We start from the raw sequence: 25,108 nt of genomic DNA on the forward strand, positions 1-25,108 counted from the left end.
GAGACATCAAGCACGAAGTCCTTTCCGCATATGGTAACATGTCCTTGGACGATATTCTTGCTGGCCTGAGTTAACATCTCAACCTCATAGTTCATTCTCTCCCATGTGAAGCCTTGGGAATGAATGAACAAGAAGCTTGGTGCACTCGGTTTCACGCGCAGCCCACACCCTCTTCATCCATCTAACTGCCTTGTTTACCAATGATAGCAGTCTTGGCGATCTCTGTCATTGTTTTTTTTTTTTGTTTCCGATTCTTGACATCAAGGGGGTCCCTTCCTGACTCCCGCCGGGGACAGGCTAGCTACTGTTGAGAATATACGGTGGAGTTTTTACGCCGTTATGACCTGTTGAAACGTTCCTCCGCTCGGCTATCAACCATTGCCACTTATATGTACATAGTCTGCTCATACAAACTCCACTGCGCTCATCGCTCTCCTCTTCGTTCCGGGGGTGTTACTGATCGATAAGGCTCTGGTAGAAAATGGCAGAGCCATTGAAGCCCGATCAAGTCAAGGCGGCTGAGCCAGCCTCCAAAGACTCGCCACCAGGTCCCACCTTTTCGGATCTTGTCAAGAACCAGTCGAAAACAGTAAGTCCAATGCCCACCAAGCTAGCCACCATACGGCGAGCTTGAAGCTTCTTTTGGAGGTAAACATGCCCGACTAACAACAGTTCACACGATATAGCCACTATCACTCAGCGAATTCATGGACTATCTCATTTACATCGAGCACAACGCAGAGAATCTGCAATTCTTCCTGTGGTATTCAGACTACGTTCAAAGATGGAGCAGGCTCTCTAGGAGACAAAAGTCTGCATCACCCCCGTGGAACACAGATTGCGAGGAAGAGACGCAGGGTATTCGCACCTCTCCTTTGGCTGCACACAAGAGAGCAAACAGCGAAAAGATGGCCAATATACTGGCCATTCTCGACAGAGTATCGGAAAACGAGGATGCCGAACCCCTTTCTCATGAGAGCACCTCCGAGATGGGCTTGTCAGGACGTGGCGAGAACAAAGAGTTTGTTACATCAGCTCGAACCACTGAATGTAAGTTTGAACGACTGACCATTTGGATGTCTTTGTCGATATGCCCGATCACAGAGCTTCTCGCTGATATTCCGGGGATGTTCACGAAATCAAGACTCAAAACAACCGTTTAGGGACGAGCTCGTTAAGGTTGCGAGCAACTATATTGAACAAGGCGCCCCACGGCAACTCAAATTATCCGAAGGGGATCGGGCTTCGATAATCGAAGGCTTGCAGCATACAACACACCCCACTGCTCTCCTGCCAGCGTTTACCATGTCCAGCAACATCCTCAGGGAGTTTTCCCATCCGAGCTTCATAAAATGGAGCCTGTACAGAAACGCTAACAAGCCACGAATCAACTTTACGCGCTCCATGGCTGCGGTTCTCATCGTTCTTGGCCTGGCATTCGAAGTCATACTTACCCTCTCGGGCCTCTTGACGTGCCTTCGTGCCCTCGGGATACTGCTTCTGTGGCCCGGCATCACCTGGCTTGCGGCGGCGGCAAAGGGGCTGTGCCTGGAACTGCACTTCCGAAGGCTACGACAACAGCGCCCATGGGAGGTACAGAAACCTGAGCAAGATGCCGAGCTAGAAAAGTCGGGATCGCAGGATTCCCCTGTTGATATGCACGACGCAACGAGCAAAGGGGCTTCTTCGTCGCCATCACACTCCAGGTCCCCGAGTTATCAAAATTCTTGGTATGGATGGCCGGCCAAAAACGACAATCTCAACCCCGATACCACCGCCCCAGGTCGCCGGCCCAGCGTCACAGTGAGCATCAGCGCCAGCGTGACTCACAGCGCACGCGCAGAACACGCTCTGGACACCCCGGTCTCGGTGGTTGGCTTCAGCACGGTGATCACGGGAGGACACGACAGGAGTAGAGGCCACGCGTCGACTATCAGCAGCGTCGATCCGCCGTGGAAGCAGAGCATGCAGTCCCTGGGCCCCAGCAACGACTATTCACGCGAGGAGTGGTACATGGACGAGGGCGGCGGACAGTCCCTGCTCCAGAGTGTCTTTGCTGCGACCGTGGCCACCCGCAACAGGGATCTGCACCTCATACAGGACCGGTTGGTCTTGCGAGCTGTACTGCTGGGTGGCCTTGTTTCTGCTCTCATCACGTGCGGCTTCTTGTTTCTGCCCGGCGGGCATCTCATCTCCGGAGTTAGGAGCTAGAAGTTGAAAGCTATTCTTGGGTGGGGGGTTTTTTTTTTGGCAGGGCTGTCTTTCTCTTTCCTTTGTTTGCTGGATGAAACACTTTTTTTACTATTCTTCTTCTTCTTCTCCCTCTCTCTTGTGACGACTCACATGTTTTGTATTGTAAACTTACCCCAGAAACATGTGCCTTCGGAACCTGGAGGGAGCCTTTTTTTAATTCTCTTTGTCCAGGGGTTTTTTTTTTTTTTTTTTTTTTTTTTTTTTTTTTTTTTTTTGGCGTTTTAGAGTCAATTTGTATCTGCCTGGGGTGCGGAGCCAGAGCTTAGCATGCGATTGGGTTTCGAGAACAGGCGGCTGGGTTCGTTTTGCATTGGATCGTCCGGCATTTCGAAGCTCCAGTGAAAGTCATCCAGGATTTGTTTTGCGTTGAGCGTCTCATGGGCTTAAAGCCGTGACATAATTATTCCTTGCTCTTGTTGTCCACAAGAAAACGTGTCGGTCTGAGCTTGTTTTTCTGTCATGGTTATGGTTCTCCTTGTTTTGACAGGCATGATTTTCTTTAAAACGATTTAAACAACCAGGGACCCCTGAACTTCCCTACATGACAGGTGCAAACAAATCTTATAAGCACGCCTGCGCCATGATCTCCGCGGGTAAAGGAAACATAAGCCGTAATATATACTCTTGAGATTTTCTAGGGTATAAACAAAAGAACCTCAACTCTATTATCCTTGCGAACAAGTCGCGGCCCGGTACCAAAAAAGAACGCCATGCAATGCAGCAAACGGAATCAACGCCATTTGTAGGAAAAAGCCCTGGGTGTTACAGGACATAAGTATGGGGGATGACGCATCCCTAAGCTCACTTCTCCTTGGCCAGAATCATCTTCTCTCTCTCCGCCTTTCGCTTCTCAAATTTCTTGCTCGAGTGCTTGCGCTCGTTCTCCTCACGCCTCTTAATAGCCCTGAGCTCTTCGCTCTTGATTTCGCCCGCCTTCTTTATCACCTTGGGGACGTGACGGTGGTTCTTGATTCGCCTAATCTCGGGCATGTGAGCATAACGTGCCGTCACTGCTTGGTTGTACTCTTCAGCCTGCCGCTGACGCGCAGATTTGATGCCCTCGCGCTGCGAGGCACGAGCTCGCCACAGCCGCACGTTACCATCGTCGGAGCCGCTCAGAACATATTTATTATCCGGAGTCCAGGCAGAGGCAAAGACACGCTGCATCCGTTTTGCTGTATATGGGAACGGATGTGATTAGTAGGAATCCCCGGGTGAATACTTTCAAGGCTTATGCATTGAACTCACTATGGTAAATGTCGGCAGAGTGGCCCTTGTCCCTCTTCCAGAGTCTGATAGTACGATCATACGACCCTAAGTTAAAGTCAGTAACCATATTGCAACACAATCGCCACTCATGATCTTCTGCACCGCAGAGACTCACCGGAAACAAGCTCTTCACCATTTGGTGAAAATTGTACATCCATGACGGCAGCCACATGTCCTTTCAGTACATTCAGGGCTCGGTCGATTTTGCGCATGTCAAATCTATCAGGTGAAATTGTTAGCGTATACTCGGTTGAACCCAGCTGTCTGGCAGCTCCTAATTGATTTATGAGACTTACATATAAATGTTGTGGTCCTCACTGGCAACTGCAAAGTTGAAAGCTTCCATAGGGTTCCATGCGAATTTGTTACAAGTGAAATTCAAAACAGTCTTGTGCAGAGGCATTGAAGTTCGCAGATCGTATCTGTCAGATGCATATAATCAGTAACAAATTCTTCATACTCGAAGTTTTGTTGGCAATGTCATGGGCTTACAATATGATACCGCGATCCGAGGCACATGAGCCGATTATTGACTGCTCCACTTGGTTAAATGCAACGGAGTTGATAGTGTCTGTAGATGTGGGCCAGCGCAAAACTTCGGGTGCGGCAGAGTGGCGTTCAAGGTCATAGACGGATATGACGCTGGAAGCGGCAGCGAACGAGTTCTTGGATCGGTGATGGGACAGAGACGTGAAAGCGTTGGTTCCAAGCCAGGTTGATAGAGGAGCCGAGTTGGAATCCTGGTCGGGCGAGAAGAGCTTGATGGTCTTGTCGGAAGCGCAGGTGAGAAGCTTTTGGTCCTTTGTGAAGCACATGCCCTTGACGATGTTCTCGTGCGCCGTCGTGTGCCACTGATTTTGAAGCAGTCAGGTTAGCCAAATGGCCCATGCCCGCCCACAATCATATCCCTCTCTGTGCGTCCCCCCCAAAAAAAGTAATCAAGCTTACCACTTCTTCCCGACTTGTCAAGTCCCAGATCTTAACAACACCATCGGCGCTTCCAGATGCGACTCTTGAAAGAGATTCAGGGTCCACTGTCATGGAGAAGACCGAGTCTACGTGACCCTTGCCAAGCTGTGCTATAAAAGGCGCGGCAAACATCCTCTCCATCTTGACTGCATTGAGAGCCCTTTGGTACTCCCTCGCCCGCTCAAAGGGATGCAGGGCTGGATCGACATTCTTCGGTTTTCTTGCGACGTCAGAGCCCGCAGGCTGCTGAGGGGCGCGGCTCAGTCTGTAATAGGAGCTTTAGTACGAAGCCGATGGGAGAGTAACAAGGGTGAAACTTACGCCTTTATCTTCATTTCTGCGAGAGGTGTATGTAGTAAATAGTGACAAGCTCACGAGGATGGATAGTGAACCAGTTAACCGACTGTACTGTACCTAGGTAGGCAGACGGGACCAACTTTCGCAGCCGACATCAGCAACAGGAGCTCCCCGCGAAAAAATTGGCGGAATCGCAGGGCAGATTAGATCGAGGCCCACCATTTATCTTATCAGTAAACCCACTGTTGGATTATGTAATATGACCAGGGAACCCTCCATTCATGTTTGTCCCGCGCTTCGTACGCCGGCTGCAACCTAGATTGGGGCGGTAGGCAGTTGATGGAGCTTAGGTGTGTGTGTGTGTGTGTGTGTGTGTGTGTATGTGTGCACGTTGGAAGCTCCTACCAAAGCAAAGTTCCCATCAACGAAACGACATCCATCCCGACCCATCTCACTCCGCCGTGACGATAAATGAACGAGACCTCGCTCCTTTCGGCTGCACCAAAACAACTTTAAAACTCGAAATTAAATACATCATTAATCGCTATCCCTCTCAAAGGATACGATATCGACCAGACGGGCGATTGCCACCGGACAACAGCTCTACATCACTCCGTTAGCGACACATTCCCGTCACCCTCAGATTACGATAACAATGGCTGCGGGAGACTCTCAAAGGTTGCGCGAGGCGCAAGAAGTCGCAAAATCGGACCCGAAGAAGGCGGAGGAGTTGTACAAGGAGATCGTATCCAAGCCACCATCAGTTACCTCGGATGCCGCCGTCAAGGAATACGAACTGGCGTTACTCAGCCTGGGCGAACTGTACCGCGACCAGAAGTGAGCAGTCGTACCCATCTCTCAAACAGAAACAAAAGGCTTGCTCTGAAAGAAACATCATCCCATTGCTGACTCTACATACCTCCTTCCCAAGAAACTCAAATGAGCTCGTCGAGCTCATCAAGAGGAGCCGGACAGTGCTGTCGTCATTTGCCAAGGCAAAGACGGCCAAGCTCGTCCGCCAGCTCCTCGACTTCTTCGACGGTATTCCCAACACAACCGACCTTCAGGTATCCGTGACCAAGTCATGTATAGAGTGGGCAACCTCGGAGCGACGGACGTTCTTGCGACAGAACCTCGAGACCAGGCTGGTGACGCTGCACATGGCCAAGCAGTCATACTACGAAGCACTGACCTTGATCAATGGACTGCTGAAGGAGCTCAAGCGCCTCGATGACAAGCTCATGTTGGTCGAGGTACAGCTCCTCGAGTCCCGCGTCTACCATGCGCTCGGAAACATCTCCAAGGCCCGCGCCGCCCTGACGAGCGCCCGAACCAGCGCGGCATCCGTCTATACCCCACCCATGCTGCAGGCCAACCTCGATATGCAGTCCGGCATGCTGCACGCTGAGGATAAGGACTTCAATACCGCTTTCAGCTACTTCATTGAGGCTCTCGACGGCTACCACTCCCAGGATGCGACCAAGAATGCCACTGCCGCTCTGCAGTACATGCTGTTGTGCAAGATCATGCTCAACCTTGTCGACGATGTCAACACTCTTATGGCGTCCAAGCAGGCGGCCAAGTATGCTGGCCAGTCCCTCGAGGCCATGAAGGCGATTGCGCGTGCCCATGCCAACAGGTCGCTGGAGGAGTACGAGCAGTCTCTTGCTGCCTACCGTCACGAGCTTGGTGGCGACGCCTTTGTCCGCTCCCACCTGCGGCGCTTGTACGACGCCATGTTGGAGCAAAATCTGATCAAGGTTATTGAGCCCTTCTCACGCGTCGAGATTGATCACATCGCCAAGATGGTTGGTCTCGACACGCAGCAAGTCGAACGTAAGCTATCACAGATGATTCTGGACAAGGTTATCATCGGTGTGTTGGACCAGGGTGCCGGATGCCTCATCATCTTTGATGAGACTCAGCGTGATGAGGCTTACGACCACGCTCTGGCCACAATCGAAAAGCTGAGCAGCGTTGTAGATGTCTTGTACACCAACCAGGCATCGATGCTAGAGTAGAATAGCTTCAAGATGAAACTTGCATTCATTTTGGGCTTTCTACATGATGATGTTGGTTGAGTGATGGTCAATGGCACCATGTTTGGCTGTAATATTAGATGATCGGGCGTCTTAGTGGTAGAATTTATCAATCACGAGAGGTCTTCTCAAAGGAAGGAAAAAAGTGTTTGCACATGCGTAATCTCTTCTCTTTGCTCTTTGTTCAAATTTTTGTTATGCTCCGAAATGCAAATATCCCTTCCCATGTTTAACCACCCAAACTCCAATGCCAAAAGGAAGGATGCTAGAAATAACCGCTAGCATCTCGAATGCAACAACCGCAACGCTTCCTGTATGCCATATGATTAAACCCTTCCCTAAAAGAGACTCGACCAAGGCCAAAAGAAGACCTTGGTACGCGATTATACAAACAATTCTATGTGAGAGCGGTTTATGTGAAAATGCTCCATGCACGTCTCAACGTGGATCCAAGGGGGGTATATCCAACCGAGGGGAAAAAAAAAAAAAAAAAAAAAACTAATGTCCATGTGCACTTGCACTATGTACGGGCGGCAAATGCCGAGGTACTGGCGGGACCATCGCCAGCAAGGGCCTTCTTCTGCTTCCTCCGTTCCTCGCCAACGAGCAAAGCAAACAACCGCTTCGCGAGCACATGTTCATCCCAAGCACAAAAGAGGGTATCGTCGCCTCCGCAAAGTTCGGAACGGAAAGCATCAACGACGTCCAGGTGCCACTGCTCAAGTGCCATCGATTCACCCTGGGCTGATACAAGTTTGCCCAAAAGCGCTGCAGACCTACGACGCTGAGCGAGTCCAACACCGCGGTGTTGGAGCTGAAAGTCGAGTGACCCCCGGCGTCTTTCTTGCAGTAATAGGTCCATCTGAACCCAGTGGGCTTTCGTCCACTCGGTTCGAGATAAGGGGGCCGACGAAGAAGTCACCTTTGGCGCGGTGAGAGGCTGGCGGAGTGAGGATGATGCGGGTGTCAGCTTCGGGATTGCCTTGTTGGCGAGCATTGTGAGACGCGAACTGCTGGTCATGTTTTCTTTGTCTCCGTTGTCCTCGGTAGCCAACGTGCGTGTCGGCTGCATGTCGGCTTGGTAATCCTGGTCGTATCCGTAAGCTTCGCGCTCCCTGCGAGCCCTTGCCTCCTCCTGCGCCAAGGGCGATAGCGTGCTAGTCGAAAACTCAACCACCGGGCCAGGTGTCTTGGGCTTGAGAGGAGAGCGCAAACATGACTTGGTCGGAGAGGCAGTTCGTTCTGGCAATGGCTTCAGAATGGGCGCAATGAAACTAGACTCGTCGACCTCTTCGTCATCTCTGACAATGCTACGCTCATGGGTGTCCTCGTCGTCCTCGTACGACTCCTGATCGATGTCTTCAGAGACTTGACTTGATGCGCTTTGGGGTCGCGCATAATTATTGGCTGTACCAAAGAGTGAGTTGGTTACATTTACGCTGGGCTTGCTGAGGAATGGAGCAAAGTTACGCTTCTGTGGCACGTGGGAGTACTGTTGCTGTCTAGTTGACGCCGCAGACGACGGAGCAAAGAGGCTTTGATGGGATTGGGTCTGGCTCGCCGGGCGAAATGGTGCAGGTGAGAACAGGTTACTCCTGTTCTGGCCATTGTTTGGCCGGAACGCCTTTTGCCGAACGGATGAAGGTTGGATATTCTCCCTTGTTGCTTGTTGTCGGCTTGGAGGCTTTTCCGGAGAAGCATCCTCCTCTGCATATAACTGCATCCCAGGCACAACGGCAGGAGAGGAAAAGAATGTAGACAGATCGACCCGCCTGGCAGGCACTGCGTGAGCTGAGACTTGGAATGGTTGCGGGTTTTGTCGAGATTGCGGTAGCTGTGATGCATCTCGTCCATGTGCTGATAGCAAAGAGAAGTCGTCCGTCTCATGGAAAGACGGTTCGTTCTGCGCCTTGGTCCATGGGCTCGGTGATTTACCTCTGCCCCAGCGGTTCAGTGTCGGGTCATGCGCCTTGGTACCCTTTCTTGGTGAGCCAATAGGACGCTGTGCCTCGATTGCCCAAATATCTTCGTCTTCTTCTTCCTCTTCCTCGGTCTCGTCCATATCAACAGCTTCAGACTGAACATTGGGGTTTTGTGGTTCCGGTTCAGTGGCCATAGCATCCTCCATTTCGGATTCGGCATCGATCGCTGCAGCTTGAGCGGATGCTCTATTTGTGAAGACGCTGGAAGCAGAAGCGCTTCTTGCTCTGCGAGCAACGGCTTCAGTAGGACTTTCCGATGGCTCCCAGTCCATCCCATCTTCCTGTAAGGTATCGTTGGCAGCCACAGAGCGCGTCTCAGGCTCTGAAATTCTTTCCTGTTCTTGCGTGATTGGACTATTGGCCTGATGACGTGAAGCTGCGGGTTTTGGCATGTCTGGGTCTGGGGCAAAAGGATCATCCATCCCCTCTGGCATGGTGAATTTTGGTGACGAGAACATCTGTGCACTTTGCGACACTATGTTCTTTATCTGCTTCATTGGGTTGAAAGTTTGGACCCACGACCTTTGACTTCTTTGGGTAGACTGAGGTTCCGGGGCAGTAGCTGCCGGCGGCGATTGTGGTGCCTCTGAAACATTATGCTCAGGGACACTTATGGACTGTCTGCTAGACGGCTGCTGTTCCTGGCTGTCTCGTGTGGTGGAGGACCGGAACGGACTTCGAAGGAGGCTCTCCCGACCCTTGGGCGATGGTGGATCAGAGGTTACCGTTTGCAGTGCTCGTCCGGCCCTGACAATTGGTGAAAGTAGGGGGCGTGCAGTGAGAGACGGCAAGTCAAGTCTGTCAGCGGCCGCCACAGCTACCGGAGGTGCAGATGGCATCTCAGGTGGGAACTGGTCGACAGGTGTCTCAGTCGAATTGTGCCTCATATGCCGCCCGCCGCTTGCGCCTGAAGTGCTCATAGCAAGTCGGAGAAGAGGGGGAGACGAGCGCAAATCTTCCTCTGCAACGTCAGAAGGGATGGGTTCATCGATAGCTTCCTCGGCACAGGCTTCATCATTTGTCGGCGACGGCGTCTCTTCTGGGGTCAAAAGCATGCTACCGGTATCCGAATGTGGGCCCTGTGCAGCTGCAGCGGCTTCTGGTTCCACCACCGAGCCGTCTCGAGATGGATCTGCAGCTTCCTCGGCATCGTTTTCGTAAGCCTCAAGTGCCCCGTCATTGGATATCTCCTCGACATTTTCAACCTCCTCTTGCGTCCCTGATTCGTCCTCGACGTGTCTTCTGGGCGGACGAGGTGTTGCTGCCTCTAACACGGCATCTGGTATCTCCGAAAAGGAGTCATCATAGAGTGTCGACTCTTCTCGAGCAGCGTCAGCCTTGGCTGCCCGCGAAGCCAAAGGCGTGTCATTTAGCGACTCATCCTGTCGCAGAGACTTCATGGCAAGCTGTCTACTGAGAGGAGTGGCAGTCTTGCCACGTCTAGGGCTCCGCGATAGAGTCTTGGACCGACTGTCCATCACCCCTGAAAGTCGGCTGGTAATTACAGGAGTAGATTCCGTTGGTATTTGTGGCAAGTTGTCTTCCTCTACCTCTTCAGCCTCGTTTGCGGCATTTGGTGAGTGGCCGTTCTGCTGTCCGGTTGGCTGGTCAGCCTGTAAGTGTACCTGCTCGTCATCGGGCCGCCCGTGCCGGATGGATTCAAGCGCTCTGTCAACAATGAAACTTGTCGCCTCTCCCATTTCGGGCAGGCTTTCCTCGCGATACTGCCGAGACTCGCGGAAGGATACGATTGAATCCATCATGATCATGCTGAAATCCTCTCCTTGGGCAATGGTGTCGCGGTCCGTTTCCGTAGGTGCAACGCTCTCTGTTGCCAACGACTCGGTGTCACTTCTGTCAGCGGCACCAAAGTCCATCAAGTCACCGTCGTTATCTCCATCGGTGGTTACCGAGATGGGAGCATCCGAGGTCAAGTGCGACCTTTCCTCCTGATCGCCACCCAAAGTACTTGGTGGATCGGCATCGTCAGCCCTGCTTTGCCCCATCTCTGATGCTGGTGCTGAGCGAGATTCAGACAGGTTCGCGAGCCACATATCGTCTTCATCCGCATCATCCCCGGCAACAGACCCGTCCGTTGATACATTGATTGTCGACAATAAAGTATCGTTCTGGCCTTGTTCTCCCGTGTCGTCATTTCTGGCTGGGATCACATTTGGTATGCTCTCTGTCAAGGTATCCTGCTCGGCCATCTCCTCCATCTCGGCTGGGACCAGGGCTTGTCGTCTAGGTCTTCCTCTCCTCTTCGCAGTTCCAGTATCTTGAGCATCTGCCTTTGGCGCTGCTGCCGTCTTCCTGGCCGGCGTTTTCGATCTCTTTACGGGTGACTTTCTGGGCCTGGGCCTCGGTGTCTCCTGGTTGTCCTCGGTTTCGTCGCCCATTTCCGACGCCGAGTCTGCCGTTCTGGACACCGACCTACGAGTCCTCCGGGGTGAGCTTTCCAGCGGACTCCCGGCCCTTTTTCTGGTCGAGGGCTTCGGCGTGCCTGTCTTCAATGGCATCGGTGTACCTGATTTCCGAGGCCTTCCTCTCCTCCGCGGCGTCTCTGTACCTCCTGGCCCCTCGTCATCGGTGAGGCCTCTCAGCGGAACTGTCGTCGTTGTCGTGCGCACCTTTCGGCGAGCAGGAGATCGCGGCGTTGCTTGCTTTTGCGGTGGGAATAGTCGGCGATTGACATGGGTTTGGCGGGAGGCTGAGTCTTCAGCCTCGACGGTTACGAGTATCCTTTGTGGTGATCGCTCGTTACCCACGTCGAGCTCAAAGGTTTGTTTTCTGGGTGAGCTAGCCAGAATAGAGCCCTGCCGTAGTGACCTCTGTGTTGATGTCTGACTTCGAGCCATGCTGCGTGTCACACGCGACATGGAGCTCGTAATTGGGTCACCGAGCGGATCTGGAGAGGACATGATGTCCAAGCCGGCGGTGGATGACATTGTTTTTGGTGGATCATAAATGATATGATCAATGCGATCCGATGCGATCAATGCAATGAGATGTTAGTGATCGTAATATGGATATGTTGTGTGGGCTGTCTGTCGCAGCTATAGTTCCCGCCTTGTCGGAACCGTGCTTTTGCGCAAGGAACTTTTTTTCCCCCGGGGTGGGTGCTTGCTTGTCTTAGGGACGACAGCGATTGAGCGTGCGGAAAAACCCCTTATGGCAGAACAGGCACGCGTCGGAGCTTTGTTTACATTTTACCCCGATAAGTTTGGCGTGCGTTGCTAGGGCGTTCACGTGAGTCTCGCATTCTCACGTGATCCCAGTCGGGGTTTTCCATCATCCGGTTCTTGCTGATCTAAGGTAGCGAGCGACCTTGGTGGGTCTCATACTCCAGTCGTTGCAATTCAATTAATTGGCCCGCTTCCCCGTTCCGGAGAGGTTGTCTGACCTCTTGCTCCTTCCTTATGTGAGTGACAGTATAACCTTTTCTTAGCTTCCAGCCTGTTCTTCACTGGCAAATGTGCCCAGCCATCCATCCAACCTTACCCCACGCTTGTCACATTCATGGAGAGCGGATGAAAGCAAATCCTTAAAAAGTCACCCTTGACAAACTTGAATTATTAATGACCCCCCAATATTTTCCCCGGATCCTCCATCCTGCTGCATACCCGTAGTCTCGGACTACCAATGCGTCAGGCCTGTGTTGCGTCAACATTTGACATCCAACCATGCAGTCGATATTTATACTCTCACTCGAATAGGATAGGAAACGTCGCAATACTGAGGTAATCGAGGGACTCAATAAACTGGAAAGCTTGATTACTAAAGCCGAACAGTTACCCCAAAGCTACAGAAAAAAAAAACAATCACCCGATATTTTGACGCTTAGTGGCAATGACGTGCTCGGCATCTTCCGTGACGTCTGGGTTTCTTTGAAATAGGCCAACATTAGCAATGTCGCTTGGCTTACCACCACACCCCGACCCCTACTTTCACGGTTCGGATGCGCTGCAGCACTCCATACCCGGGCCAAACCAAGAAGCCGAACGCACATGCTTTGTAATCGGCGCCGCATAGTGGTTGCCATGTGTTAGCATGGCGACATCGATGGCCTATCAGCTTGGAGTTTCGTGATTTCAAACCATTCGAGCCGTGGTAAAAGTATCATTGTAGGCAGGTTGATTTACTTGGGTAATTGCCGAATTGGTAGTATTTTGGGGACAAGGCAAAGTATATAAAAAGATGTTAGGCTCCTCTCACTACTATATCGGTACTGAGCTTGACTTGACTACCTATCCATCAAAGCATCAAAGAGAACCATCTCACCTTCAATTACGATCGTAAACAAAACATTAAAACACAGTTTTGTTTTACCTTGTAACACCTTAACTGAAGAACCAGTCATAAAAAATTGATATAGACATGGCCATCACCCAAATTCCCCGCGGCCCTGTTACCGCCCAGCTGAACTTCTTCAAGCCACCAGCGGATGGTTCAGTACCTTACAACAATCTCGGCCTGCCACGAGGCAGCCCCGATGGTCGCAACTATGGAACCGATTCACACCAAGTCAGAATCGAGGACATCCGCGGCCGCGAGTCCGAGTTCAATCTAGATCGGGACGCTTTCGCGGTTGTCCAGGGTGTTCCTCCGTCCCGCGAGGTAGACTTTGTGGACGACGAGTCCATCAAGGAGAAGTACTACCCCGAGGTGGAGAAGCTTCTCCTGGAGCAGATCCCCGGGAGCAACAGAGTCGTCTTTTTTGACCACACAGTCCGTCGGTCCTCGCCCGTTGCAGACCGTGGCCCTGTGTTGCAGGTGCATATCGATCAAACGGCAAAGTCGGCGGCCATGCGAGTACATCGCCATCAACCTGAGATAGCCGAGGAGCTTCTCAAGGGACGCTACCGCATTGTCAATGTCTGGCGTCCTCTCAACAAGCACCCGATTGAGGCGTCCCCGCTGGCCATGGCCTCCTCCTCAACACTAGAGGATAAGGACGTCGTTCCTGTGGAGCACCGCTACCCCAATGGGTACACAGGCGAGACGGCCGGGATCAAGTACAATAAGGATCAACGTTGGTACTATCTCAGTGGCATGAAGGGAGACGAGCGCTTCTTGATCGAGTGCTTCGATAGTGATAGCCTGAAATCGGAATCGCGCGTTCAAGGGGGTCGGGTGGCTCATACTGCCTTTGAGGATCCCAGGACCAGACCTGAAGCTGAGGGTCGGGAGAGCATTGAAGTGCGGGCTTTGGTGTTTGGGCCATGAAAGTTGTGTTCCGGTCGGATCGGAAACGTGTATTTGTGTCGAGTGTTTTGTTTGATGGCGTTGTAAGCGGTTAGATTTATCAGTGAGTTCCAAGTGAGAGAAATTTGAAATCAAGTTTTCAAAAATGTTTGTCGGCGACCACGTTTGATGTCTTTTTTTTTTCTTTTTTTTTTTCTCCAAAACAAGCTTATCTCAACCAGGCCATCACCCAAACCACCTACTCGGCTCCTTCCCTAAAAAGAATCGCAAAGTTGAACAACTCACATTCACTGGGGTGAGGCTCACAACCTAAATACTTAAAAACAAACCAAACAACCATTCATCATGCGCTGCATTTTCAAGTTCATTTCTTGAGAGGTTTCCGATCAGGCGAACTGCGTTGCGTTGCATTTCGTATTTTGCATCTCGGACTTTGGAACTTTCAAGGTCGATCCGCTATTTGATACTTGTTTTCTTTCTTGTCTTGATTACCGTCGGTCTTCTTTTTTGTCTTTCTTATTGCTCGCCTATTTCACCTTGTTCAGTCGCTTCACATTGTTCCCTGCCGCCTTCTTTGATGACCTTCAATATGTCCAAGGCTGCAACAGATATCGGTAAGCCACGAACAAAGACCCTTGTTGGCATATCCTAACTTTCAAAACCTGTTCAGTTTCTGACACTCAGTGATTCCAGCACGACGCCCGGTGATCTCTCATCGCCGGGCTGCTAGTTGTTACGAGCATATGCGTGTCCGTTCATTGTATGATGCTTATGATCAGCTATGGACAGAGGGCAGGTCAGAGCCGTCAACAACAAAGCATTGTCAGGAAAACTACCAGCTGCCCTCCAAACCGCTGAAAGCACCCCAAGTTACGGATGTGCCCTGCCCCCGCACCTTGCTTCGGAACTCACGTGGTGACAATCTTCAGCTTACTGAAGAGATGATGTCGGCCTACAACATCCTGCGCGGACCTCAGCCTGTCAGTCGCAAAGATCCTCTGCTGAACCAGATGCAGGCAGATGTGGGATTGTTCTCATTAAACGGATCCGAAGTTTCATCTGGCAGTGGCTCCACGCTTGCTTCATCATCAGGATTCTCTAGATTTATGCATAACGTCAGCTCTCCGTAAGTCTCCGGCTGTCCCATTCAGCTAGTAGTGAAAGCCAGGACTGAGTATCAAACATAGATTTCACACTACCATCATCACTCCCCCCGACGATGCTGATGATCTCTACTCCAACTTATCTGACCGCACCATAACCTGCAACATCCGCCGCTCTCCCGAGAAGAGAGCTGTGCTACACCAGCCATTCATCGAGACAAAAGGTCACGAGATGAAGGCAGAAGTCGTCAAAGACCCATGGAAGTGCGGCCCTATTGATACATCTAGATACAAGCTCCCTCCTGCTGGTAAGACTCTCTTCCTATCGTTTTACCTCTGCTGCTGCCTTTCTGACTTCCTCAAAAGCAAGCGAGTACGAAGCCCGGAACGATACAGACTGCAAGGTTGATCTGCCTCCGTCGATGATCTCTCCGGAAACCTTTCTAGCATGGTCCGAAGGGGCACAGCTCTGGGACACAGACATCTTGCACCGAGAATCGCGTTCTAGAGAGCCAGATAAGCCCGTTCGTATGCGGCCCTCAACGCCCCCTCAGTCGCCAGAGAGGGACGGTGACAACGATGGCACAGTTCCCAGGTCTTTCCATGAATACGAAGAGCAATACGACCAGGAAGATGGCGACCGTATGTCTCCACACTACAAGGTTCCCTTGAATCCGTCAATACTCTGGGAGTCTCGCCGTGAGTTTCTCGGTCTATCTGCTATCAAGGAAAGTCGTACAAGGTGCCAAAGATGTTTTGCTGACTTGTGAAAAATTGAAAGCTGTAACGCCGGAGATGATGTACCACTATTTTCCTCATGGCGAGTTTGATCGCATGGATCCAGCAGCTGGACAGGCTTGTCGAGATGCCAGTCTTGGTTTTATTCCGGATTTTGGAGTAGAAGGTGTCTTGCCCATAGATGGCGAGATGTTCTCCGAGGTAAGCCATAACACAAAAAGAAGGAACCGGTCATTTGAACTGATCTTATATTATTCAAGTACGAAATCGATCAAGTCCTCAACACCCACCGTGGGCCCATCTTTGACGACATAACTGCTGCCAAGTACAAGGAGGCCATCAGCACTTTAGAAGAGCACCTCGCCTTCTCGGAGCAGCAAGAAACCGAGCTGGAGCAGCAAAACGAAGTTCAGCGACAGCTTCTCCGATCCCTCGAGGTCGACCTCGCGTCTTTGCAGCCCACATCGAGCGGAGGCGGCAGTGGCAGCGGCAGTCCGGCCGCCAGCGAGACCGAAACCTGCTACTCGCCAGTCTCGGCGCAGAGGCGAGCACGGATCCTGCAGCACATGGCCACCCGTCTGCGCGAGAACATGTGGCAGCACCACTGCCGTCGCGAAGCTATTGCCGCCGCCCGCCGCGAGAACGCGTTGCTGCGCTTGCAAGTAGGGCAAGCCAGGGAGCGGCTGCGGGCTGCCTCTGCTCAGAAGAGTGCTCTCTGGGCTGATCAAGTCCAGCGGCGCGCTCCAACGCCTGCTCGGCAAGATTCGCAATAGCAGTGGCAGTGAGATCTCTCGAGTTATCTTGCCTTGGTCCACAGGACTATGCTGCTGCTACTGATGGTACTCTTTGCCTTTTATTGCAAGCTCGTATGGTACCTATTTTGGAGGGTATTCTCGGTATCCCCTTCTTTATGCCTCTATGTCCGATTGCAGGAAAGCATGGCTCGAAAAAGAACGGGTTGAGAGAACAACCCCTTCGCCCAGCTCCAGCTCCCTTTCGTTTCAAAATTTTCTTTTTCTTCTTTCATTCTTCACCATTCATCTTATCACCAAAAGTTTCTGTCGTAAAAAAGGCTCTCCCGCTTTTCCGGATAACTTTTGTTGATCTTCTGTGGTGACTTGCTCCTTTGAGCTTAATCAATCTTGTACCTGTACTTTGCCACTTGAAAGATAAGCACCCCGAGTCTTGTATGATACGAGATGTACGAATATTTGTGGCATCTGCTGAAGCTACTTGTTATATTGGAAGTTATTTCTTTCTGAGGGGGACGAACCTGGCTCGCTGATCTCGATGATACAATACTATCCTCGATTATAGATGAAGGTTCGTCAATAGGTGGATCGGGACATTTCTAGGTTGCGATTCAAGCAACTGAGCAAAAACATGAGGGATAAGATTGCAGCTTCCACACAGTGGGCGAAAGCCTGCTTGTGATATGAACAGGATGTAGTCTTATATACATTGAGAAACTTTGTAAGCAAATGTGCCCTCCCATACCTACATGACAGTCCTCTTCCTGTCCGACCGCGCCGAGCCCTACTTGGTTTTTTTTCCGTGTTTATGACAATGTGTTGTTGTTGTTTTTTTATCGTGAGGGGAGCATTATACATGTTTGATCCAATAATGCCAAACTCTGGGATCTTCTCTTTTTTTTCCAATTACAGTACAGCGAGTGATCAGGTCGAATCGAATATGGGTAATGATACAGTTGATTTTGACAGTTGGTCACCCCATGAGGGCGGACCAGGGCTCTCATGTGGTTGGAAAGAGAGCTTAGATGGAAGCAAAGTGGTCAAAGGCTACTCAAAAACCTGGCAGTTATGAGTTCTTGACGACGCCAACCTTGGCAGGTCTTATGACACGACCGTTGAGCTTGAAGCCGGTCTGCTGGGTGAAGAAAACAGTGTTGTCCTCCTTGTCGGGTTGAGGAGTCATGAAGGTGGCCTCGTGCTCGTTGGGGTTGAACTTCTCCCCGTTGGGATTGAAACGCTCCAGGCCATGCTTGGCGACAGTTGAAACCAAGATGTTCTCGGTCATCTTGAGACCCTCGTACAGGTTCACAAGATCCTGAAGGAACTCGGGCTTGGTTTCCGAGTCCTTGGCGGCATCGCTGGCTGCCTTGATCTTGTCGGCCGGGACCATGGCAAGGGCGCGCTCCAGGTTGTCGACGCTGTCGACCAAGTCGCGAGCAAACTTCTGAATTGCAAAGTCACGGGTAGACTTCATCTCACGGGCCTGCCTGTCCTGGAGATTCCTGAAGTCTGCAACAGAGCGAAGATACCTGTCCTATTTGAGGGGAAACCTGGAGTTAGAAAACGTGTCCAAGGCCCGGCGTAGTTGGAAAATTCTGGTAGCTCACCTTCCACTCGAGCGCCTCCTTGCTCTTTGCCTCGAGTTCCTTCTTCAGCGCCGCCTCTGGGGAAGCGTCTGCTGCGGCGACCTCTCCGTCCTTTGCTGCGTCCTTGGCAGCATCCTTAGATTCGGGTTCCGCACTGTACCACCTGATAGAGGTAGTCCTGGCAGGTCTGGAGACAGCTGAGAGAGGAAGTTGACGGAAGCTGGGGGCCGAGCTGGGTAATCTCTGTTGGCCAGCAACTCTGATGGCGGCGCGGGCGATCCGCGAGGGAGTTGCGACTGTTTGTCTTAACATTTTAAATGTGCGTTGCGTATATGTATGTTATGTGTATTGTTTTAAATAAAAAAGAAAGATGTTGTTCTCTACAAGTACCAAGTCGTTTGGATTAATTGGCGCTCTGTATAGAAAAGAGATGATGATCGTGTGTTGTCTTCGTAGTGTAAAGCTTGAGGTGGAAAAGTTATTGCAGGTGAAGAATGCGCAGTGATTTTTTTTTTTTTTTCTTACCACGGGCGAAGTTCGGCCCACGTCCAACCACCTACAACCTTGCAAAGTGTGGTTGTGCTGTGAATGCGTGAGCTAATGCCCAGCTTCTTAATTCCACCCCTACCAAAGACCCTTGCTGTACGTAATCTTTTCGCAAATCCACCTAATTAGAGCATTCCACCACACACCGGGGCGTGTATGAGCCTGCATGCCACCATACCTTACCTTATTCCGCCGCGACTTTGACTTCGAAGCTACAGAAGCGCGACGACCCCAAAAATTCCGTCTTATTCTTCTATCGCATAAATCGCCATCCTTAAAAACTCACCTTGCCGCCACCCCCATTTCCACGAAAGCGCAGTCTTTACGCGAAAAGCTCCAGGACGGCTTTTGTAGACTCTGTAGGTCTGCTCTGCTCTACCAGAGCGAGGCCGCGCGTGAGAGGAGCGCTTCCAGGACCGATTAAATCGCGAGCACAGACAAAATCATCGGTTTTATCATCGCCGTCGCCGCTACCATGGACTACAGCACCGGTTATGAAAACACCGACGAGCTTGGTGCCGTTGTCAAGATATTTCATGTGCGTCGAATCCCATCCGTCTTTGTACTGCGTTTCTAACAAGTCGTTGGGAGGGCGATGCCAACTTTCAATTCTGACAATGTACTCTTTCTGTATACGTAGGCCGATTCTGTGCATGTAAACTTCGAGCTCAGCAATGTCGATCTGTCACTAGCCAACTCCATCCGACGCGTCATGCTTGCCGAGATCCCGACAGTAGCAATAGACAACTGCGAGATTAAAGAGAACACGAGTGTCTTGGCCGACGAGTTCATCGCCCATCGTCTCGGCCTTGTTCCACTCTCCGCCCGCGGCGCCAGCGAACTCGTCTACGCCCGTGACTGTGACTGCGAGCAGTACTGTGAAAATTGCTCCGTCATCATCACAATCCACGCAAAATGTGAAAGCGAGGACCCCAACTACGTCATGAAGGTTTACGCACGCGACATGGTCGTCGACGGCAGGCGGGTCAACCAGTCGGTCGGAACCCCCGTCATCACAGATCCGGATGGACTCGGTGTCATCTTGTTCAAGCTCCGAAGAAATCAAGAGGTGCATATTCGCTGCGTAGCCAAGAAGGGAATCGCCAAGGAGCATGCCAAATGGTGTCCGGCTACGGCCATCGGCTTTGAGTACGACCCTCACAACAAGCTGAGGCACTTGGATCTCTGGTATGAGAGTAACGCCAAGGAGGAGTGGCCGTTGAGCGAGAACGCGATCCGCGAGCCTCCACCGCAGGAAGGAGAGCCTTTTGACTACGATGCCGTTCCGAATCGCTTCTACTTTGACGTTGAGACCTGTGGCAGTCTTGACCCCGACGTCATAGTACAGGAGGGCCTCAGGGTTCTGCAGGAAAAGCTGGCGAACCTTGTCATGCTGATCGAAAAGACGGACGAGTCGAAGGGAATGGGTGGCGATGCGGACTACGACATGGGCGGTGGCGCAGGAGGTGACTGGGGTGGTTACAATACAGTCTACGGCGGCGCGCACGGGGACCAGACAGCTTACGGAAATGACCCGTATGGTGGTGGTTCTACTTCCTATGGGCACTAGAGTAAAACAGATTCCTTTCTGTGTTCATATATTGAACCTGAGGCATGCCTCTTTTTCTGGATCTACACAACCTCACGCGTCTGGTCCATTGAATTCTCTCAGGGCACGTGAGTCAAAGTTGAAAGTGCAGAATCTCTATTTGGATTTTTTTCCTGCTTGGGGCGTTTTGGCGTATATGATCATGGTATCTTTTCCCACCGCTGTCTCAAAATCTGGCGGGTGGCGGCTTATAAAGTTGGTGGTTTTCTTTTCTTTTTTTTGGCATATTGGACACTTTCATATCATAATCACGGTCCATGGCGCACTGACAGACTCTTTCCGCGTACAACGGTGACAGTCCTGCTTTCAACTGGTTTAAATATGGATGGTCTAGTTCTAATTATTGACTGTTCTATCGAGGTAACAAAAGACCAAAATAAATGACCAACCAAGGATCTGAGCCTATATGCAGATTCCAACACCATCAAATGCCACGCTGTCTATATATGCTGCACTAGCACCACCAAACTGCCCAGGTAAGTCTAGCACAAGAATGTGCATCTATACTCTCACTGATTCCGAATCTTAGAAATAGCATATGAGTGCTCTTAGCTACCGCTTCTTCGCCCTCTTCAATGAAAGGTCCAGATGCCATATCATAATGGCTCCTCAATTGATTTTGCCCTGCGGTACATCTTCCGGTGGGCCTCCAAGAAGAGAAAGGTGCAGATTGTCTGCCTAAAGTTTCGAAGAACAGTCGCGCTTGTCAGTTACATGCCCTGGATCCGGTTGATATAGACGTCCGGGTTACTTACGGTCCAAGACGTAGAAAGCTGGGTACCCAGCCCTTGAACATCCAGCCCATTCCCTCTGCGGCATAGATTTCCATCACCAGCTTTGGTATGCTGGACGTAGCGCTGGTGGACGACATGACACGTGTCTTGATAACATCAACGGGGCTTGTGACAGTGGCTGCAGTCACACCAGCCAGGAAGCTGGCGGTAAAGTGAGTAGACAGGTTATCTGTTAACGGCGTGTGGCTGATCAGTAGCTTTTTGAATGTGTCATACGATGCTAGCTGGGACGCCGTCATTGCTGCAGCCCGAAGACTGTTTGGCAGTACGCCCCGAAACCAGCTTGTGATACCGCCTTCTTCTCTCAGCATCCTGATCATGCCGTCGATGGCGTGGTTGTAATTCCTTCGTTGTTCCACCGGCAGGGCAGCGTCGTGCTGCATCCTCACGTTCAGGACGTCGGCTGCATTTCCAGAAATTCCGCCGAGGAACCCCGACGCGGCAGAGATGGCAACCAGGGTCGGGAAAGAAGGCTGTCGGCCACCGTTACGTTCCGTCAGCCGGGTTTTCACCTCTTCGTAGACGCCAAACCGCGTTGTCGAATAGGTCAGCTGGCGAAGAAGAGACGCAGACAGGCCTGCATAAAGACCCGTCACTCCATTGTGGCGGGCGACATGAACAAAAGTGCCGCTCATGCTCTTTGGCATATCACCTGTTCGCGTCTGTAGGCGAACCTGTGAGGTTGATATGCTGTATTAGTAAAACGTGGATTGCTAACCCGGTTTCATGCGACTAGTCTAGACCTAGTGTGCGCAACGCCTGTTCAATAACGAATCACTTCACACCGTGGTCCTCGCCAAGTTTTCTTTATAGACAACATTTTACTTGCCTTGACTACCTCGGATTGTTTGGTTAGCAAGAAATAACAAAAAAAAATAGAACAAAAAAATACATTTTGTGGTTCCCCATTTTCCAACGCCGCATCGCTGGAGTCCTTTCAAGCCGCTCACCTAAATCTAACGGATGTGTTACACATGCTGCCAAACTTGAAGCACTGCCACCAAACCAGAAGGGATACTTGATAGCATCAACCTTCTTTTGTGCTGGCTTTGGTGTTGCAGGACGAAGGGCTGAAGTGGTTCGGGCCAAGTCCGAAGCCGAGGCCGGAGCCGGAGATGGTGGCGTTGCCATCGCGTTTTCGCCCAGCAGTGTTATCTGCTCAGGGGCAGCCAACTACTACTCGCCAGTGAGGTGTCGCCTCGAGGGATATACCATGCCCGATACAAATAGTAACAGTGAAGTATTATTTAGCTGTATATTGGCGATTTGTTAACTAAGTTGCCAAAAACCTCCCCAATGGTCCGTTGTGCCGTTTGGTGGTTATGTTGGCAAGGTAAAGGTAGGGTAGTAGGCATGGAGTCCAAATGACCCGGTCGCATTGCGATTTTACGGCAGTTCAGTTCACTCTCGGGAAATACAAGCCCGATTCACTAAAAAAGTTCGTCATCATACAGTAAGCCTGTAAGGTACAGCTGGTTTAGCACTGTCCCTTAGCTTGGAGATACATGGGCCCGGTGGAGCCTTTTCTGTATTTTCTGTATCGATAGGAGATAAGTGCCAACGATTACACAGCTTGACAGGCAAATAGTGGGTACAGATGGCTCGACCAGCCCCATCAACAATTTGATGGAAGGAGAATCCAACAGCATCAACCTCGTTCATGGAAGATCTCCCATAAAATTGACCAATTGTCTTTTCCGAAGGAGCTGTCAGGCTTCCAATGAGATGAGCCGCTGCCCTGTCCTTGGGATGTTTGACTTTGTCGAAGAGTCTGCAAATATTATGCTTGTCTTCTAACTAAACGAAAATATACACGCTAGCATCAAATAACTGCGCGTTCGTTTGAAGCCCCTGCCTTTTTTTTTTTTTTTTTTTTTTTTTTTTTTTTTTTTTTTATCTCTCATTCTTTTTGTGTTTACGTTATCAAAATGGCACCACTCCTTCGATCTAGAGCTGTGGCCTTGGCCAGGCAATGCAGGTCATCAAGTAGACAAATAATCTTAACAGTCTCAACCTCAACGCCGGGCTGTGCAAGGAGGTGGTACTCTGGTAAGGCCGACCCAAGTCCAGCCTACTCCGAAAACCGTTTCACTGACGAAGGAACAATAGCATCATCTCCTACGCCCGCAATTGATGAACAGGCTACCAAGCAAAGTCTGGGATCAATCAAGATCAATGGACGTGATTACCAAAAGGATTCCTGGTTTAATGTACCATCAAACGTTGCCAACGCAACATCACGGAAACTGCATTTGCAGAAGGACCACCCCCTGGCAATAACCAGGGAAATCATTGAGAGCAAATTCCCTGCTCCCACGTTCAAGTATCACAATACCTTTGATCCCGTTGTCTCCACCTTTGAAAACTTCGACTCCCTTGGTTTTCCGGCAGACCACCCAGGCCGTGCTCGCAGTGATACCTACTATGTAAACAAGGACACACTCCTGCGGACGCATACCAGCGCCCATGAACTGGAGCTGTTTCGCCGCAATGAGAGCCAGGGCTATCTGATCAGCGCTGACGTCTATCGCCGGGATGAAATCGACCGGACCCACTACCCCGTCTTCCACCAGATGGAGGGTATGCGAGTATGGGACCGGGCACAAGTGCCTGGAGGCGACATTGCTGCGGCGGTTTGGGCTGACTTTGAGAAGCTGCCGACACACGACGTCAAAGTAGAGGACCCAAATCCTTTCTTTCACCCGGAGCGTAACCCACTTCAGGAGCAACATCACTCGCCTGCCGAAGCTGAAGCCATCTCAGCGCACCTGAAGCGGTCACTCGAGCTCATGGTAGTGGAAATCTTTACGCGGGCTCGGCAGGCCGCCAGGAAAGCTGCAGAGGAGACATCGCGGAAGGCCATCGCAAAGGCTGAAAAGAAGGCTGCCAAGGCCAAGGCTGCCGGCGAGACAGTAACCGAGCAGCCTGCAGTGCCAACAGAGCCTTCTTCAGCGGTCGAAGAAGAACCCCTTCGTATGCGCTGGGTGGAGGCATACTTTCCTTTTACCAGCCCGTCATGGGAACTGGAGGTCTACTACGGCGGGGACTGGCTTGAAGTCCTTGGGTGTGGTGTAACCCAGCAACATATCTACATAGAGGCTGACCAACCATCACAACTTGGCTGGGCCTTTGGTCTCGGCCTCGACCGCATTGCGATGCTACTGTTCCAGATTCCCGACATTCGGCTCTTTTGGTCACAAGACGAGCGGTTTCTGTCTCAGTTCCGTGGCGTCTCAGAGAACCCAGACTTGTTGAAATTATTCAAACCGTTCTCTAAATACCCAGCCTGCCGAAAAGATATCTCCTTCTGGCTCAGGTCCACTTCATCTGCCGCAGGTGGTGGTCTCGGAGGGCCGCATGATTTCCACGAAAACGATGTGATGGAGATCGTCCGGGGTGTGGCTGGTGATGTGGTTGAAGATGTGCATCGCGCCGACGAGTTTATTCATCCCAAAACTGGCAGGCGAAGCTTGTGTTACCGGATCAACTACCGAAGTTTAGAGCGCACACTCAAGAACGACGAGATCAACAAGCTGCATAGCCGAGTGTCCGAGGAGCTGGTCCAGAGACTCGGGGTAGAAATCAGATAGCTGGGTATTTATGATGTCAGGCAAGCTGTCTGACAAACCTTTAGTGTTTGTCGATCACACCAAGCTGAGGGTTATCGCGGAGAGACACGTCCAAGGTACAGCAGCGTTTCCGAAGAGACGAGCCGGTGGCTGAGCAGTGTGAAAGTTGATTCGTTTTCATCCCATCCGACTGGCATTCTCAGTCAGTCGCCTTGGAAGCATTTAGATGCATTACTGTTTGTTTCGATATATGTATCATAAAACTACTTATGTACGATTAAATAACTGTACCTATATATTAATACAGGGCGGTTGGGGTTGTAAAACGGTTAAGACACTTCCGAGTTCTACTGTATTCAGTTGGCTGTCTGTTATGATTAGCGGGGATGTGGTGGTT

At 51.1% G+C, this 25,108-nt stretch overlaps 10 protein-coding genes across 10 annotated transcripts; 6 read left to right on the top strand and 4 right to left on the bottom strand.

Moving 5' to 3' along the window:
- Window positions 1-481: 481 nt before the first annotated feature.
- PgNI_09761 (uncharacterized protein) lies at window positions 482-2,465 on the top strand (the record flags this gene model as incomplete). The annotated part of the gene is made up of 3 exons (XM_031129743.1): window positions 482-589; window positions 687-1,050; window positions 1,145-2,465. 3 exons carry the CDS (start codon window positions 482-484, stop codon window positions 2,209-2,211), a joined length of 1,539 nt encoding a protein of 512 aa, XP_030978022.1. The 3' UTR covers window positions 2,212-2,465.
- A 310-nt stretch (window positions 2,466-2,775) lies between these two features.
- PgNI_09762 (uncharacterized protein) lies at window positions 2,776-4,933 on the bottom strand. Its single transcript, XM_031129744.1, has 7 exons — window positions 4,813-4,933; window positions 4,471-4,756; window positions 4,015-4,373; window positions 3,819-3,944; window positions 3,638-3,741; window positions 3,502-3,567; window positions 2,776-3,428 (listed from the first exon to the last, which is right to left on the bottom strand). Exons 1-7 carry the CDS (start codon window positions 4,824-4,826, stop codon window positions 3,055-3,057), a joined length of 1,329 nt encoding a protein of 442 aa, XP_030978274.1. The 5' UTR covers window positions 4,827-4,933; the 3' UTR covers window positions 2,776-3,054.
- A 219-nt stretch (window positions 4,934-5,152) lies between these two features.
- Window positions 5,153-6,966, top strand: PgNI_09763 (uncharacterized protein). Its single transcript, XM_031129745.1, has 2 exons — window positions 5,153-5,625; window positions 5,720-6,966. The coding sequence occupies exons 1-2, from the start codon at window positions 5,444-5,446 to the stop codon at window positions 6,807-6,809; spliced, it is 1,272 nt and encodes a 423-aa protein (XP_030978025.1). The 5' UTR covers window positions 5,153-5,443; the 3' UTR covers window positions 6,810-6,966.
- Window positions 6,967-7,347: 381 nt separating this feature from the next.
- On the bottom strand, window positions 7,348-11,757 carry PgNI_09764 (uncharacterized protein; the record flags this gene model as incomplete). Its single annotated transcript, XM_031129746.1, has 1 exon — window positions 7,348-11,757. One exon carries the CDS (start codon window positions 11,755-11,757, stop codon window positions 7,348-7,350), a length of 4,410 nt encoding a protein of 1,469 aa, XP_030978277.1.
- Window positions 11,758-13,186: 1,429 nt separating this feature from the next.
- Window positions 13,187-14,035, top strand: PgNI_09765 (uncharacterized protein; the record flags this gene model as incomplete). Its single annotated transcript, XM_031129747.1, has 1 exon — window positions 13,187-14,035. One exon carries the CDS (start codon window positions 13,187-13,189, stop codon window positions 14,033-14,035), a length of 849 nt encoding a protein of 282 aa, XP_030978275.1.
- A 568-nt stretch (window positions 14,036-14,603) lies between these two features.
- Window positions 14,604-16,628, top strand: PgNI_09766 (uncharacterized protein; the record flags this gene model as incomplete). The annotated part of the gene is made up of 6 exons (XM_031129748.1): window positions 14,604-14,628; window positions 14,708-15,140; window positions 15,202-15,425; window positions 15,484-15,816; window positions 15,899-16,056; window positions 16,116-16,628. The coding sequence occupies 6 exons, from the start codon at window positions 14,604-14,606 to the stop codon at window positions 16,626-16,628; spliced, it is 1,686 nt and encodes a 561-aa protein (XP_030978038.1).
- Window positions 16,629-17,231: 603 nt separating this feature from the next.
- On the bottom strand, window positions 17,232-18,671 carry PgNI_09767 (uncharacterized protein). The gene is made up of 2 exons (XM_031129749.1): window positions 18,215-18,671; window positions 17,232-18,141 (listed from the first exon to the last, which is right to left on the bottom strand). The coding sequence occupies exons 1-2, from the start codon at window positions 18,503-18,505 to the stop codon at window positions 17,674-17,676; spliced, it is 759 nt and encodes a 252-aa protein (XP_030978117.1). The 5' UTR covers window positions 18,506-18,671; the 3' UTR covers window positions 17,232-17,673.
- Window positions 18,672-19,214: 543 nt separating this feature from the next.
- Window positions 19,215-20,309, top strand: PgNI_09768 (uncharacterized protein; the record flags this gene model as incomplete). Its single annotated transcript, XM_031129750.1, has 2 exons — window positions 19,215-19,277; window positions 19,380-20,309. 2 exons carry the CDS (start codon window positions 19,215-19,217, stop codon window positions 20,307-20,309), a joined length of 993 nt encoding a protein of 330 aa, XP_030977747.1.
- Window positions 20,310-20,944: 635 nt separating this feature from the next.
- On the bottom strand, window positions 20,945-22,273 carry PgNI_09769 (uncharacterized protein; the record flags this gene model as incomplete). The annotated part of the gene is made up of 3 exons (XM_031129751.1): window positions 20,945-21,026; window positions 21,104-21,816; window positions 22,115-22,273. 3 exons carry the CDS (start codon window positions 22,271-22,273, stop codon window positions 20,945-20,947), a joined length of 954 nt encoding a protein of 317 aa, XP_030977746.1.
- Window positions 22,274-23,070: 797 nt separating this feature from the next.
- Window positions 23,071-24,732, top strand: PgNI_09770 (uncharacterized protein; the record flags this gene model as incomplete). The annotated part of the gene is made up of 1 exon (XM_031129752.1): window positions 23,071-24,732. The coding sequence occupies one exon, from the start codon at window positions 23,071-23,073 to the stop codon at window positions 24,730-24,732; it is 1,662 nt and encodes a 553-aa protein (XP_030978153.1).
- Window positions 24,733-25,108: the final 376 nt, after the last annotated feature.

Source organism: Pyricularia grisea (assembly GCF_004355905.1).
Source record: "Pyricularia grisea strain NI907 chromosome Unknown Pyricularia_grisea_NI907_Scaffold_7, whole genome shotgun sequence".
In the NCBI taxonomy this organism is placed as follows: domain Eukaryota; kingdom Fungi; phylum Ascomycota; class Sordariomycetes; order Magnaporthales; family Pyriculariaceae; genus Pyricularia; species Pyricularia grisea.